This window comes from Colletotrichum acutatum, assembly GCF_030867785.1.
Source record: "Colletotrichum acutatum strain CBS 112980 chromosome Unknown BDZ83scaffold_107, whole genome shotgun sequence".
Lineage (NCBI taxonomy): Eukaryota > Fungi > Ascomycota > Sordariomycetes > Glomerellales > Glomerellaceae > Colletotrichum > Colletotrichum acutatum.
In genome coordinates this window covers 87,814-101,186 of record NW_026849101.1, presented here as the reverse complement: position 1 = coordinate 101,186, position 13,373 = coordinate 87,814, and the positions used below count along the sequence as shown (strand labels likewise).

General features: G+C 54.6%; 4 protein-coding genes across 4 annotated transcripts; 2 read left to right on the top strand and 2 right to left on the bottom strand.

Moving 5' to 3' along the window:
* Positions 1–163: 163 nt before the first annotated feature.
* BDZ83DRAFT_28013 (uncharacterized protein) lies at positions 164–1,353 on the top strand. The gene has a single exon (XM_060502127.1). It carries the CDS (start codon positions 627–629, stop codon positions 1,269–1,271), a length of 645 nt encoding a protein of 214 aa, XP_060360926.1. The 5' UTR covers positions 164–626; the 3' UTR covers positions 1,272–1,353.
* Positions 1,354–2,355: 1,002 nt separating this feature from the next.
* On the bottom strand, positions 2,356–3,876 carry BDZ83DRAFT_586547 (protein-tyrosine phosphatase; the record flags this gene model as incomplete). The annotated part of the gene is made up of 2 exons (XM_060505962.1): positions 2,356–3,359; positions 3,429–3,876. The coding sequence occupies 2 exons, from the start codon at positions 3,874–3,876 to the stop codon at positions 2,356–2,358; spliced, it is 1,452 nt and encodes a 483-aa protein (XP_060360925.1).
* A 4,256-nt stretch (positions 3,877–8,132) lies between these two features.
* On the bottom strand, positions 8,133–9,991 carry BDZ83DRAFT_755726 (regulator of chromosome condensation 1/beta-lactamase-inhibitor protein II; the record flags this gene model as incomplete). Its single annotated transcript, XM_060514657.1, has 2 exons — positions 8,133–9,838; positions 9,886–9,991. 2 exons carry the CDS (start codon positions 9,989–9,991, stop codon positions 8,133–8,135), a joined length of 1,812 nt encoding a protein of 603 aa, XP_060360924.1.
* Positions 9,992–10,150: 159 nt separating this feature from the next.
* BDZ83DRAFT_633733 (Sec34-like family protein) lies at positions 10,151–13,231 on the top strand. Its single transcript, XM_060509051.1, has 5 exons — positions 10,151–10,592; positions 10,672–10,973; positions 11,024–11,363; positions 11,420–12,358; positions 12,415–13,231. The coding sequence occupies exons 1-5, from the start codon at positions 10,482–10,484 to the stop codon at positions 13,009–13,011; spliced, it is 2,289 nt and encodes a 762-aa protein (XP_060360923.1). The 5' UTR covers positions 10,151–10,481; the 3' UTR covers positions 13,012–13,231.
* The last annotated feature ends 142 nt before the right edge of the window (positions 13,232–13,373 follow it).

Here is a 13,373-nt window from a genome sequence, read left to right as displayed (position 1 = left end):
AAGGAAAGAAGTTCGGACTGTTGGATCTGCTCGCCGGAGTCTTCTGGACGGCCGAGCATCTGCACTCTGCTAGTATCGAAACATTCACCGATGATGCTGATTTTTGGCTGATGTTGTTGGATAGGGACTTGGACGTTGCTGCCTTGACGATCCCATGGACCATTACACTCTGACTGCCTGGCATAATCTTAATTTCTCTCGTCACCATTACATGGGGTCATGAAGTAAAGATAGAGCGCGGCCTCGCCCGCCCGCTGAGCGCGCAGTCATCTGTAATGCTTGTACACTGTACTCCGTATCTGACAAGACGACGGTAACTTTCGCAGGCGAATGCTGCGGATTGGGACCATGCCCTTCGTTTTTCTTCGCGAAAACTCCATACGGATACCTACCCCAGAGACGCAGAGACGGCCGCCGCCCCCTCAACCTCAACCCTCCTCTACCGCTGTGCCGTCTCACGACCAACCCGGCCCGCGGGAAAGAGGAGGGCTGCTGACCAACAACCCCGGTTCGAAATCTCACACCGAGACGGGAGTCCCCGGAACCGGTCAGCGCTATGGAGGGAGGGATGCAATTCCCGCCCGCTCTCCCTTTCCCCCCATGTGACGGTGACATGCCATGTCGAAATGTCGATGAAGCGCGTGAACGGGCGCAAAGAGCCCCGCTATCGATGCCGGGGACAAGGGGAAACGCGATTTTGGGTTTTGACCGTTTGCAAAAGGCGCATTCTCACTGCCCTTCAGAGGCACAGAGGCGCGGACTGGAAGGCAGGATGTCCATCACATCCCGAGGTCTTCTACCGGCCGAGGGTAAGTATGTCTGGAGTCGGTCCGACGTTGTCACGTTGGCTGTTTCTTCCCTCTCGGCTTCGAGATGCAGCAGCCATGCTAATCGATGTCTCTTCTATGCCTCGGATTCGGAGACATGGTGCCAACTCCGAGCGACAAGTCTTTTGGACAGACGTTGCCGTCGTTGTCATCCTTACTACAAATCACTCCATCCCCGGCATATCCACCCATCCTTTCATCCCTCCAACTCTCTCTCTCTCTCTCTCTCTCTCTCTCTCTTGCGAAAAAGACCGATTCCGTGGAAATATGACCTATCATAAAACAGGGAACACCAGAAAGTGCCAGGAATCGAACGTGATGGCGGTAGATCGCCCGCTTTTTTTCGTTGAAGAATTCACTGTTTCCCCCCCCCCCCCCCTTCCCTTTTCCCCTTCCCTCCTTTTTGTCCCCCTGTCCCTACATCCGGATCCTACCGCTTGGTAAGAAGTGCCTTTTTGGTGGTTGGTTATAGGGTAAGGTGAGCTAAGAAAAAGGAATGGGAAGCAAGGGAAGACTGACCGGGCTATCGGAGTATACATTTGCGCCGGGGAGTATGAGAGAGAAGCTGGTCAAAAGCTCAACCTTGTTTGCTTTAGCTATCGTATAGTCAGGCAGGCAGGTAGGCAGGCATGCAGATAAGGTAAAGGTAAGGCAAGGTAAGGAAAGGTAATTACACAACAGTTCTGGTTTCTTGCTGGCCTCGAAAAGGAAAAAGAATAAGAGACTAACCAGTAGGTATCAAAGGTGCTGGCTGAGTATACTTCCTGACCGAAAAAATGACGTTCTGCCTTCGCGCATGACAAGGAGAATTCATCATGATGCCTTTCCGTAAAAAAGAGGACAGCGCCAAGATGGCGAGAATATGGATGACAAGAAATCAACAGCCTCCAGCTGTGAACTGAGAATGAAAAGAAGCAGTCTTTGCAATAGTTTCTTCTATGATGATTGTCCCTTTTCTTGCTCTTATAGAGGGGGTATATGTGTAGTTCATGGGCAGCCATCTGGTCCGCTCTAGGCGGGCTGGGACTCATGTAAAGCGCAACTGCTCCTGCCATATCTCTTTCTTTCTCGTCATGAATATACCATGATAAAAATCCTTCATAGACCTCTTCTGCCCTCCACGCTGTATCAAGCCAGGGGCGTTTGCTATGACCGGAATCATGAACTTCCCCCATCGCCTCACAATACTCCTACAATTTCCATCATCGGGCATATATGCTTGCTCCCCGCCTAGTCAATGCTGGCCTCCCTTTTCCCCTTTCTCCCAAATCATAACGCCTGGTAATGCTGTTGCTTGCTTTGGTATACAAGTTGTCGAAATTACACATGCTATGCCGCCACAGTCTGCCGATTAAATCATAGTTGTTTATGTCCTTTCAACCTTGCCATAAGAAGAAAAAAAGGGGTATCTCCGTACTTCATCCCCGGCCATTAATCCAGTAGTCTTCCTCTCCCTTCAAGTGAATTAAATCGAGAGACTCAAAGACAAGAGAAAATTTAGGGCTGTGTCCTTTCCGGTATGCGACACTCAGTCGGTCGACGAGTCCTCAACCTCCAGCCTCTTAGCTGCGGGCTCGCTGTCCCCGTCACTGTCCTCGACGTCGTACTTTTCCTGCCACAGCTTGCGCAGCACCTGGTACAAGAATAAGTACTGCGACTCTGCCTGCACCATGCTGCGGCGCTGCTCGCGGAGGGCATCGACGGTCGCAAAGATGAGGTCGTCGCCCTCGCCGGCACCGTCGTAATCGTCGAGCGCGCCCTCGTCGAGCTCGCGCATCAGGTGCTCCAGAGTGATAAAAGTGCCTGTTCGTCCTACACCCGCGCTGCAGTGGATGATGCGCGGGTTCTCCGAGGTTGTGTTGTACTCGCGCGACAGACGCATGAGCGTGAAGAAGCTGGACAAGTCGTCGACTGCGGGGACGCCAAAGTCAGGCCACTTGGTGTAGAGTAGGTGCCAGACTATGCGGTCCTCCTCCTCGTCGCCTACACGCAACAGGAGCTTGCGCACCTCGATGGCGCCGTTCTCAAGGGACAGGAGAGAGTCAAAGGTCAGCGTAGCGCTCCATCCGTCACTCCAGCCGTCAGTCTCGTTGATAACCCAGGGCTCGTGCTCTTCGTCCATTGGTAGGTAAGGGTAGCATTTCACCTGGTTGTTCTCGTAGAAGCTGGTAAGCTGTACGATGACGACAGGATCTGTGAGCTGCTCCGCAATCATGCGCCAGACAAAGTCTAGGGAGTTCTCCGTCGGGCCCTGCATCGCAATATAGCGCAAGGGAGGAAGCTCCTTATTTGAGGGAGAAGAGAGGGATATCGTCGAGGCGTTGACGTAGTCGAGCTCTTCTGCGGGCACGCGCAGCTTTATGCGGTTGTGGTTCCAGGGTTTGATGTTGAAGTAACGATCTTGCGGGCCTCTGCGCATGTCAACCTGCTTACAAGAGCCCCATTTCGTGGTCTCGTCAGCATCGGGAGCCATGCCGGCAGCCAGACGGTTGCGTTCCTGCCATACGAGCTCCTGGAACTTATGGTCTAGATCTGCAGGGATCCCAGCAGTTAGTTCCCGACCCGCGCCTCCCAGTCTGCGACGAGACGGAGGTTTCGTACCTGGTACGGAAAGGTTCAAGAAGGCCGGTATACTCGACTTGGGCCTGAAGCTTTCGTGGCTGCTCTTCCCGGACGAGGCCGAGTCGTCCTTGTTGCCAGCGCCAACGCCACCACTACTGCCATCCTTATCTCTTGGCCTCGGGGACGAGGTGATGCCGTCGTGGGAGACGATCGCGGGAGGCGGCGACTGCGGCAGGGATGCCGGAGGAGGGGATCGTAAGCGCTTGCCCGAGCTGCGCAGGTGTAAGCCGCGGAAAGCGGACTTGCGCAGGCCAGGCTTGGTCGGGGTCGGGGATCGGCCGCCGGTGACGGTGACGGTTGTGGAAGGGTATATTTGCTGAGGCGGCTGTTGTTCGTCGATGCCGTTTCGGGAGGGAGAGGTCTTTACGTCGGTGGTCGAGATTGTCGGGATCTTTGGTTTTCTGCGAAACTTGGGGAGGTGGTCCATCTTGAACCCAGCTACCGTAGTACGAGACGTGGTGAAGGAGCGTCGGGTGAAGCCAAGTGGGCGCGTCGGATGCAGCGGTGGGAAAGCGACGAGACGCAAGACGACGAGAAGGGAGTACGCTTGCGCGACAGTGAGGCTGACGAACGTCAAGTGGTGGTTTTGCAGCGGCTGGCTGGGGGCGTGGCGTGAAGGGTTCGGGTTGGTTATGTACTGTGGCCGTGAGCCTGTGAGGGTAGGCAGGAATGTCGTCAGGGTTTTTCTGGCAGGCAGGGCGCGGGCGAAGGGCGGCACGCGACGGACACCCTGCAGGAAGGTCTTTCTTTTTTTGGAATTCGGGGGCGGCCCAGCAGGTCGGGCAGCTGCAGCAAGTACTCCGTAAGGGAGCTTAACAAGCAACAAGCAAGCGGCCCAGCAGCTTTTAAGCGCGGGTTGGGGTAAGACGCTCGGAGTATTAACGGGAATTCCGTCCTTTTTGTTGGTTGGCTTGTGTGTGTCTAAAAGGGGGATGGATGTGTGTGCGCGTGTGTAAGATGTGTTGTACACGGGTGAGTGAGTAGGAGTCAGAGAGACTGTGAGAGAGGGGGGGTGGCTGGAGGATCAAGTTTTGCTGTGAGAAGGAGTCGGGCTTGCGTTGGGCGTCGTGACAATTAAATCAGCAGTACGGAGTATGGAGCTGAAGAAGGAGAAGAAGGTACTAGTAGGGTAGATAAGGTAATGATAAAGTGGTAGTAGTAGGGGTGGTGGTCAAGAGAGAACGGCGGAACGGAGCGAAACTGAAGACGAAAAGTGTCGTTCCTGACGATCTAAAGTGGTCGCATGGATTGACCTCTGAGGGGGAGTGGGAAAGTTCGTGCGTCACGAGTCCGAGTTTGGTTGTGTCACTCGGGAGGCACGTGCCGAAGGATGCCCGTCAGGAGATGCCAGATGGGCAGAAATGCAGGGTAGCGTGGTCTTTTGTTACTGTTATGAGAGACCAAGGTGTTGCAGTGCTGTACGGATAGTAGTCTCTTGTACAGACTCGAGACACGAGAGAGAAAGAAAGAAAGAAAGAAAAAGAGAAGAGAGACACAGAGCACTAGATGGAAACAAGAGAACCCGTTACCCGAGGAGGGCTCGGAAGAGGAAATTGCCACGATGAGAAGAAGGTAGAAATTTTGATTGTAATAATAAAAAAGGCGGGTATCCGTTCGGATTACGGGTACCAAAACGAAGATGCTCTCTCTCTCTCTCTCTCTTGGCTCTCTCTCTTTGTCTTTATTTCTCCCCTTGTCGGTTCCCCGGGAACTGGGAGCGAACCTTGTCCAAGTGTCCCACCCACGGCGGAACGCGAATTAGCAACCTGGAAGCGGCAGACGGCCAAGGCTAGCAGCTACCAAAACAGCTAAACAGAGTAGCAGAAAAGTGGGAGACGATGGGGAGAGGTGTCAAGATGAGGCGTACAAAGTCCATACAGACTCGCAAACGTACCGTCCCAGGCAGAAAGAATAGGAGGTCGCGACAAGACGGTCCAGATGTTGGGAGATTCCCAGGAGTCCTCCTGCGTAAGGAAAAAGCAAAGAAGGTAGGTAAAGCCCACTCACCCGTTGCAACGCTCTGTTTCCGCGCCGAGGGAAGGCAACCGACGGGGATAGGGCATCGATTGGGCCAGGGTAATCGAAGCCGAATCAACGTTCCATGGATCAAAGGTCGAACCGGCGATGCAAAGTCGCCATTGTAACAGGGGGTGGCAGCAGAGCAGGGGGATGGACAACATCTGGATCGAACATTGGAACGTTTGCCCATGTTCTGCAATCTCGGGCAGTGCAGCCAGTGCACGGCTTCTTGGTCCGCCGAATCCTCGGGAGGCCAATCGATTTTACGAATAAGGTACGGAGTACCTTGCGATGTACACCAATCGTTCTAGGTGGAAGGCGGGGTGGGGGGCCCTGGGGGCACTTTCCCCTGCCCCTTCCGCCTGCGTACCTCATAAATGGAAAGAGTGACCTGGAAAGGACCCACTGCTTTCTTTTGCCTTAGCCTCCCGCCCTGCCGCCGCGTCCCAAGAAACTGGAAGCACCGCTGCACTGCGTGCGTGCCCGCCCGCTGTTGAGGCTGCTGCCACCGTTCCACCGTACCACCTTCCCAGGCAATGGAAGGCAAGACCAGGAACCCAGCAGGTTCTTGCCTTTGATTCAAGGTTTCTGTCAGGTTCGAACCGCGCTTCGAAACGGAAAGGGGGCCACGCAAGTTTTGAACGGTTACACCGTGGGCAATTCTGTCTACCACGGTTCACGAGGGAAGACGGATCCATACCGACCGTATTCTTGTCACTGTCCTCGTTTTGCCCAGAACTTCCAGCTGAATGAAGCTTCAACACGACAGAGAATCAAGCTTCCGAGCCAGCGAGTCTACCCTTACTGAAGAACTCAGTTGTAAGAGGCGCGCTTATTGGGAATTATCGGGACCCATTCTCGGATCGTCCCATTCGTCCGGCCTGCGCCCGACGACGTCTGGTTTCTAGAGTTTGAGACTTCTGCCGATCACCTGGGAGCGCTCGGCGCTATCGAATCAGCCGCCCGTACCTTACAGATAAGATGCCTGATGCGCATGCGTATTCGTACGGATACACATACATTCCTCACCATGCGTTGCCCAACTGCCAAAGCTCAAGGAGCGCGAAGAGATACCAGACGTAGAGCGTGCTCCACCGACTAACGCAAGTTCGTTGAAGAAAGTTGGCACGGAGTACTGAGTAGCACCAAGAAACCGTTGCTCGCCACGCTTGCGACTGCAGCTGCAGCAACTTAATAGCGTAGCGCCCCCCTCCTTGGCCGTTGGGCATGTCAGAGTCAGGCACGTCGCATTTCTCTCTAGCGTTGTTCTGGGTTGCGCTACGGGATGATAGATCGTAATGGCCCGCCGCCCGCCTCAGCTGACGACTAACGTGCACCCACCCCGCTCCCGTCTCTCCCGCTATTGCTTGTGTTGGTTCGGGGGTTTTCCGACTTTCGTGTTCAGCTGTTGGAGGAAGAGTGAGAGAGTCATGTCGTCGCGTTGCATCCGGGTTATTCGCCCGGAAGAGGGGGAAGGCAAGGTAAGGTAAGGTGCTAAGTTTAGCTGCGAGCATCCATCCCTACAACTAAACGTTGTTGGTTTTTTCATCTTTTCGACGTATTGAGTATCGTTCTTGTTCAGCTGAGTAAGTAGCGGGTTTTAAGACCAAGTCAATCCTCAGTCGAGTCATAAACCTGAAATGACCAAGACCTTCTGGAAGAAGTCTTGTTCGGGTGGAACTTGCTCCGTGACTGATGGGAGAAACCTGTCACTTCCAAGCCGGCGTTGCCAAGCCCGGCTATTGAGATAGTACACACTACCACACACCTACTTGGGCCAACCCATCATCTCAACTTTCTGGCAGAGTTTCTCTTGTTCGACTGGAGTGTATCCGATAGACCACACTCCCCCATTTTTGACAGGCAACGCGCATCAAAGTACAAAGAGTCGACAGCTACAATTACTATGACTATGACTACCATATGTGTGTGTGAGAGTGTTAATTTGACATGAATACGGATTCTCGGATAACCCAGACTACGGTACCTGCCATAAACAGCAGCGTCTGACAAGGAAACCCGAACATTTCTCCCTGTCTCTTCCGAACCGGACAGATATAGATGTTCTCCAATAAAATGGGAACCTGAACAGCGGTCACCCCTTTTCTCTCTTCTCTCCGTGGTTCGAAACCACCTGCCAAGCCACAGGCCAGACTTCAGATGATTCACCATCCTCCGCTAGACGCAAAAAGAGTAAGAGAAACACACAACCGGCAAAACTCCGGGCTCACAAGAACATGGATTGAGGCACACACGTAGGTAGCTTATCAGAAGATTGCGATAAAAGTATGAGTTGAATTTCCTTGCCAAGATTTCTGGCGCGTTTCGATGCGAGGATAGACCGATAGAGTCTCTCCGATATATCGACGAGATACTCCGCGGATGGACCCGAACATTGGTCTCTAGAGAAAGCCTCAGAGCTTGTCTCCATGTATCCCCCGCTTCCTATAATTGTAATTACAAGGTTTAATATCCTTACAAGCCGTAAAGGCCACCCGATACCTAATAGTACAATTCGTCACGCCTCTCTCATTCGTGCTTCGGTAGCTGACCCGAGAAACGACGACGACGAAGCCTGGCCAAAAGTCGTGAAACATTGCCACGAAAGTCGCCCATTTCAAGCCCATTTCGTCGCTCTACCTACCCCAAAAGAGCCCTCTATCTTCAAACAGCAGAGTACGCGGCGGTCACGAACCTCCCACACTCAACCCTCTGCTCCAGACTAACCTTCCTGCCCTTGCCATCCTTCCCCAGCCGGACAGTCTGCCGCGGCGTGAGCTGGAACCGATGCACCTCGCCCCCGCGACCGTTGACGGCGTCGCCCGCCCCGCCGTCCAGGGCGCCAATGTACGCCGGCGCGTTGAGGTTGCTGCGCTTGCCCGTGCCGAGCTGGTAGTGCTCGTTGCCGCCCCAGAAGAGCACGTCAGCGCCCCAATTGGTGTCGTTGTCCGAGGACCGCGTCGTCGCGCCCGTTCGCGTGACGTTATCCATGGTCGCCGAGACGTGCGTCGCGCCGACAGAGACGTTGGCGAGGCGGATGGGCGCCATGCGGTTGGCCTTTTCGTCGAACTCGAAGAGCGAGGAGAGGGCTTTCACTTTTGCTGGACCCGGGGTAACGTGCGTCCACTTGCCGGTGCCTAGGGATCCGTAGACGCCTTGGCCGCAGGCCCAGAAGTCTGCCGTGACGCGCGGCATGCGGCGGGCGGGCGCAATGTCGCCGGTGACGGAGGCTGCTGGTGCGAAGGGGTTCTCGTTGACGGCTTCGGTGGCGTCCACGGTGAAGAAGGTGTTGTTGCCGCCGGCGGAGATTGACGTGATTTTGGGGACGAGGCCCGTGTTGACGTAGAGTTTGGCGGTGGGGAGGAGGGAGGGGACATCGACTCTCTGGTAGCCCTGGTCCGCCGGCAGGCCGAGCTGGCCGTACGTGTTGTCGCCAAAGGTGAAGAGCTTGCCGTCCTTGTCGAGAGCGGCGGAGTGGAAGTCGCCGGCGGCGATCTTGGCGATGGAGAAGCCCGAGAGGCCGGTGATCTCCTGGGGCTGGTCAAAGGGGCCGGCCGGGCGGGATGTCCAGCTCAGGCCGGGGATGCCCATCTGGCCCTTGGAGGGGTACTCGGCCGTGCTGGAGGCTGCGGAGAAGACGCGGCCCTTGGAGGTGAGCAGAAGGCTGTGCTGGAGGCCGCTGCTGATGTCTGTGACTTTCTCACCCCAGGCGAGGTTCTTGGGGGTCAGGTCTCTAGCCTTGACGGACTGAGATTCCGGCGAGCTCCAAAAGGGGATCCAAGATGATGATGATTGCTGGGGCTGTTGTAGCTGTTTTCCCGCTGTGAGGCCGGTCTTTGATGCCGGGACCGAGTAAACTGATCCGCTGGAGGTGAGTGCGATGATGCGGTCGTTGGAGATGGAAATCTTGGAAATGTCTTTACCCTTGAGCGTCTCAACGGGCGAAGGGTCAGTATTCGAGAAGCCCAGGCCCCATTGCACGAGATCGCCCTTCTCCGTGACAGCAGCGCCAAAGTCTTGACACAGTTTGATATCTCTCAGCAGCTGGCCGTCGAAATAGTTGATCCGTCTCGGCAGCTTGACGAGAGTCTCCTTGGACTGCGGGTCAATCACTTTGCCAACGTTGCTTCCCCAGGCATATACGCCCGGGTTCTCCCAGCTCTGCTTGACCTGGAGATGCTGCGAGCTGATGAGGTCGCGGTTTTCCTCCTTTGACTGGGCGGCCTTCCTTGCCTCCTCAAACTTGATCTCGGCCTTTTGGTACTTTGGCTTGCGCGCGTCGGGTGATTCCTTTTCAACCTCGGAGCCAAAATATTGCTTCAGGGGTCCGTTGAAGTAGTCGTCGGCGTAGTACAGAGCACCAGCAGTTCCTGCAGTCAGAGCAATGCCTTTCCCTTGCCCATGCCCGACCTGTCACCAGCCCGACGAGGTCCGGAGCTGGCATAGCGACGAGCTACGGCAGCGCATCTCTGGGCTGTAAGAGAAGTGCCTGCATTGCGTGCAGCTGCCCTGTAAGCCTTCATTTTCGGGCTCGAGAGATTTGATTGGACAGAATGGTGCGGATGGAATTATGTTTGAGATGATGAGAGCATTAAGTAAAGGATTCCAGTGACATGAGAAAGAAGGACTCCCAGGTGAGGAAGTGAAGTGAGTTGAGGTGTAGTCGCTTACAGGTCGTGAGGTCATCAACGAAAACTAAAACTTCGATTCGCCCAAGACTTAGCTTAATCTGCGCAGTAGACTTTCCCGGACCCTTGCCAGTGCAGGGACCGTGCGCCCCGCTGCGGGTGAGCATGAGAGCCCCACTTTGTACCTCTGAGCTCCAACCGTTCGCACTTGGGGCCAATGATTTTCCGCCCAGTTTACGCCCAAGGGAGCTGAGCTGTCCCGTTTGGAGCGGTGGTGGGAACCACCGACCCGGCGCCATATCGGGGCACCCTTCCACGCCAGAGCTTCCCGTCACTCCCAACCCCAGTCCCGGAAAGCCCCTCCACAACTTGAGGCGAGCCCACGATGTACGACGATTCTTGGTACAGCTTCGTGCCAGAGGTGGCTAAGAAAGCTACCACGGCTGCTCAGGGTCCAGGCCATCGTCGCAAAGAGTCGCTGTTGCAACAGTCCAATGTCAGCTCCCAAAACCCCACCACCGCCAACATGATCACCACCACCGCGACGACATGCTGACAGTTCATGTTACCAAAAGGGTATACCTCAAGCTTCCAATGCACCGGAAGCTCTTGACGAAATCTTTGAAGAGATCGAAGACCGAAACACTCCACCGGACGCCGACGTCTTGCGCCGCGCAAAGTCCTATTCCGACTTCTACCATGTCGTTCGAGCTCAGTTAGCCAAGGATGAGCAACACAAGAGGCGCCGGCGGAAGAAGGAAAAGACGTGGGATGCGCTAGATATTGCGAAATACGTTGCCGAATCCAAACCCGGACCTCACTCGGTTCATCGACAGTACGAAGGGGAACTGCTTGAGGCTAGTCAGCAAGAATACCTGTGAGTAGGGACCAGTTACGCAAACTCGCCCCTGCTAATCGCTAGAACAGGCTGTACAAGGACCAACTGACGCTCACTGAACGGCACCTCGAAATGCTCGTCGACGACACGAACCAAGCGCTCAAGCTGTTGACAACACTGTCCGAATCGTTTCAATCCGTCGAGGCGCAGACGAGTTCGTTCCAGTCGCAGTGCGAGGACCTTTTGTCGGAACAGCACAGACTCGAGAAACTTGCAGATGAAGTCGGCACTGATCTCCACTTCTACGCATACCTCGATAATGTCTCCAGGAGACTCAATGCTCCTGGCGCTGGACGTCTGGTTGATGATGATTCTTTCGGCGAGATCTTGAGGAACTTGGATTCTTGTATAGGGTTCATGTCGAAACACGTGAGTATTTCTGTGACGATGGACATCGATGAATTGAGGCTGACAAATAAATCTAGACGACGTACCGTGATGCTGAGTCCTACCTTGCGCGGTATGAGGCTTTGCTGACCAAGGCACTCCATCTTCTCGAGGTCGGCTTCACCAATAGACTGGAGAGCATCTCCTCCGAGATTGCGAGCCAAATTGCTGGAACAAAGTCCGAGGCCACCCGCCATGCTTTAGCATATGGGCGTTTCGAGGAGATGATTCTCGATTCTTACTCCCTAATCCCTAATATCCACAAAGTGATCAACAACGTATACGACGAATACGGACTTCCGATCACTGGTGTTGCCAAGGACATCTACTCGAATACCACGAGCAATCTTTTCAGCTCTTACTTGGCCGTCCGAGACCGCGATTTGAAGCCCATTGTGCAGCACGACCAAGACGAGTTCAAAAAGGAGATCAAGGATCTTTCGGTCGAGACAGCCTCGAGAAATTATATCAAGCAGAGCTTCGAACGCGCGTTCAACGAGGCCAATCTGTTCGCCAAAATTTTCGGGCTGGATTTGCAGTGGAGCTCTGATCCGGAGTCAGCATACGGGGTCCTCAAGTCTAACCATAGATCGCTCGTCAACCCCGCAAATCTCGTCCAGTTGGCCGCCAATCTGAATGCTGCGCTACAGACTGCGGATCTCGATACGATCTGTAGTGTGGTCGGCTGGCTGACCAACGAGTATCTGGTTCTGGACTACTATGAGGAGGAATCTCCGTTTGCGCGTCAATGTCGTGAACTCAGTGCCAGGTTATTGACCGAGCATCTCTGGGTCTTCACAGACAATGCGTTCGAGACAGAGATTACGAAGACGATAGCCAAGGCCACAGTCAAAGATGAGGCTCTTACTATCGGCCCAGTGGTCGGCGGCGTTTCTTCCTCGAATGCCTTTCCCCCAGTGAAACAAGCACTCAAGCTTTTGGCCAAATATGACCAGGCCATGCCCAAGGAACGAAGTGTAAGTTGACAACTCTCGAAAATCGGCTATTCGGAGTAGAACTAACCATCCCACAGCAAAAGAACAGCCAGGTCATCTTCAAGATCGTCCGGGAAACCATCCAGATCTTGCAACGCGCCGAGGCGCGGATCAAGTCCATCAAGGCAGGCACGGACGCCGATCTGTTCATGGTCAAGAACCTCCTCATCATCAAGAATGAGCTCGTCTCTCTCGAAATTGGAGACATCCGAGGCGACACGGCCGCCATGCAACATTTTGGTCACATCTGGGACAACCTAAGCCCCCAGAACTGGGTGGGCTTCGTCAGCAACATCATTGGCGGCTCCCTATGGTCCCGAGGAGCGGCGGCGGGCGCGGCGACTGTCACGGCCAAGACACTGACGGTTGAGGATATGAGCGAGCAGCTGGACGAGCTGCTGAGGCAGTCCATTGTCGCCTTCACGCAGCGCTGGGGCGTGCTTACGAACGATGCGAGGGCTAGGAAGCCTGGTGTCAAGCCCATTGGCAAGGTCGAGAAGGAGCTTGATGAAGTGCTGTTGAGAGCTTTCAGCAACCAGCCTGAGGTGATTGCGAAGCTGAAGGAGGCGATTGAGATTAATGCGCAGGCGCAGGAGAAGGCGCAAGAGGAAAAGAAGGGAATTAGACGGTACTGAAGGGTTCATCGATGACCGTGCTCAGTAGAGGTACGTACGGTGAAGTATGAAATAAGACACCTGGTGAAATGCCACATTTACATAAGGCTTGGTCTCAGGATTCCCACATTTGACAATATTTCATCTCATGAGTATATTCGCAGAGAACATTGAACTTCAGATGGCAGGCTATTATTTGTCTCGGTTCCAAATGTTCAGCCTCAATGACCCCAGCTAGCTTTCAGCGCTGCACCTTACTTTCGTCCGGAACAGCGGAATGTTTGAGCTATAAGCAAGCACCGTTTCGGCAGCGATGCTGGGGTGCGGCACGCGGTCAGCGCCAACCTGGGCGCAGTCAGCAGTTGCCTTATTCTGCATGCCGC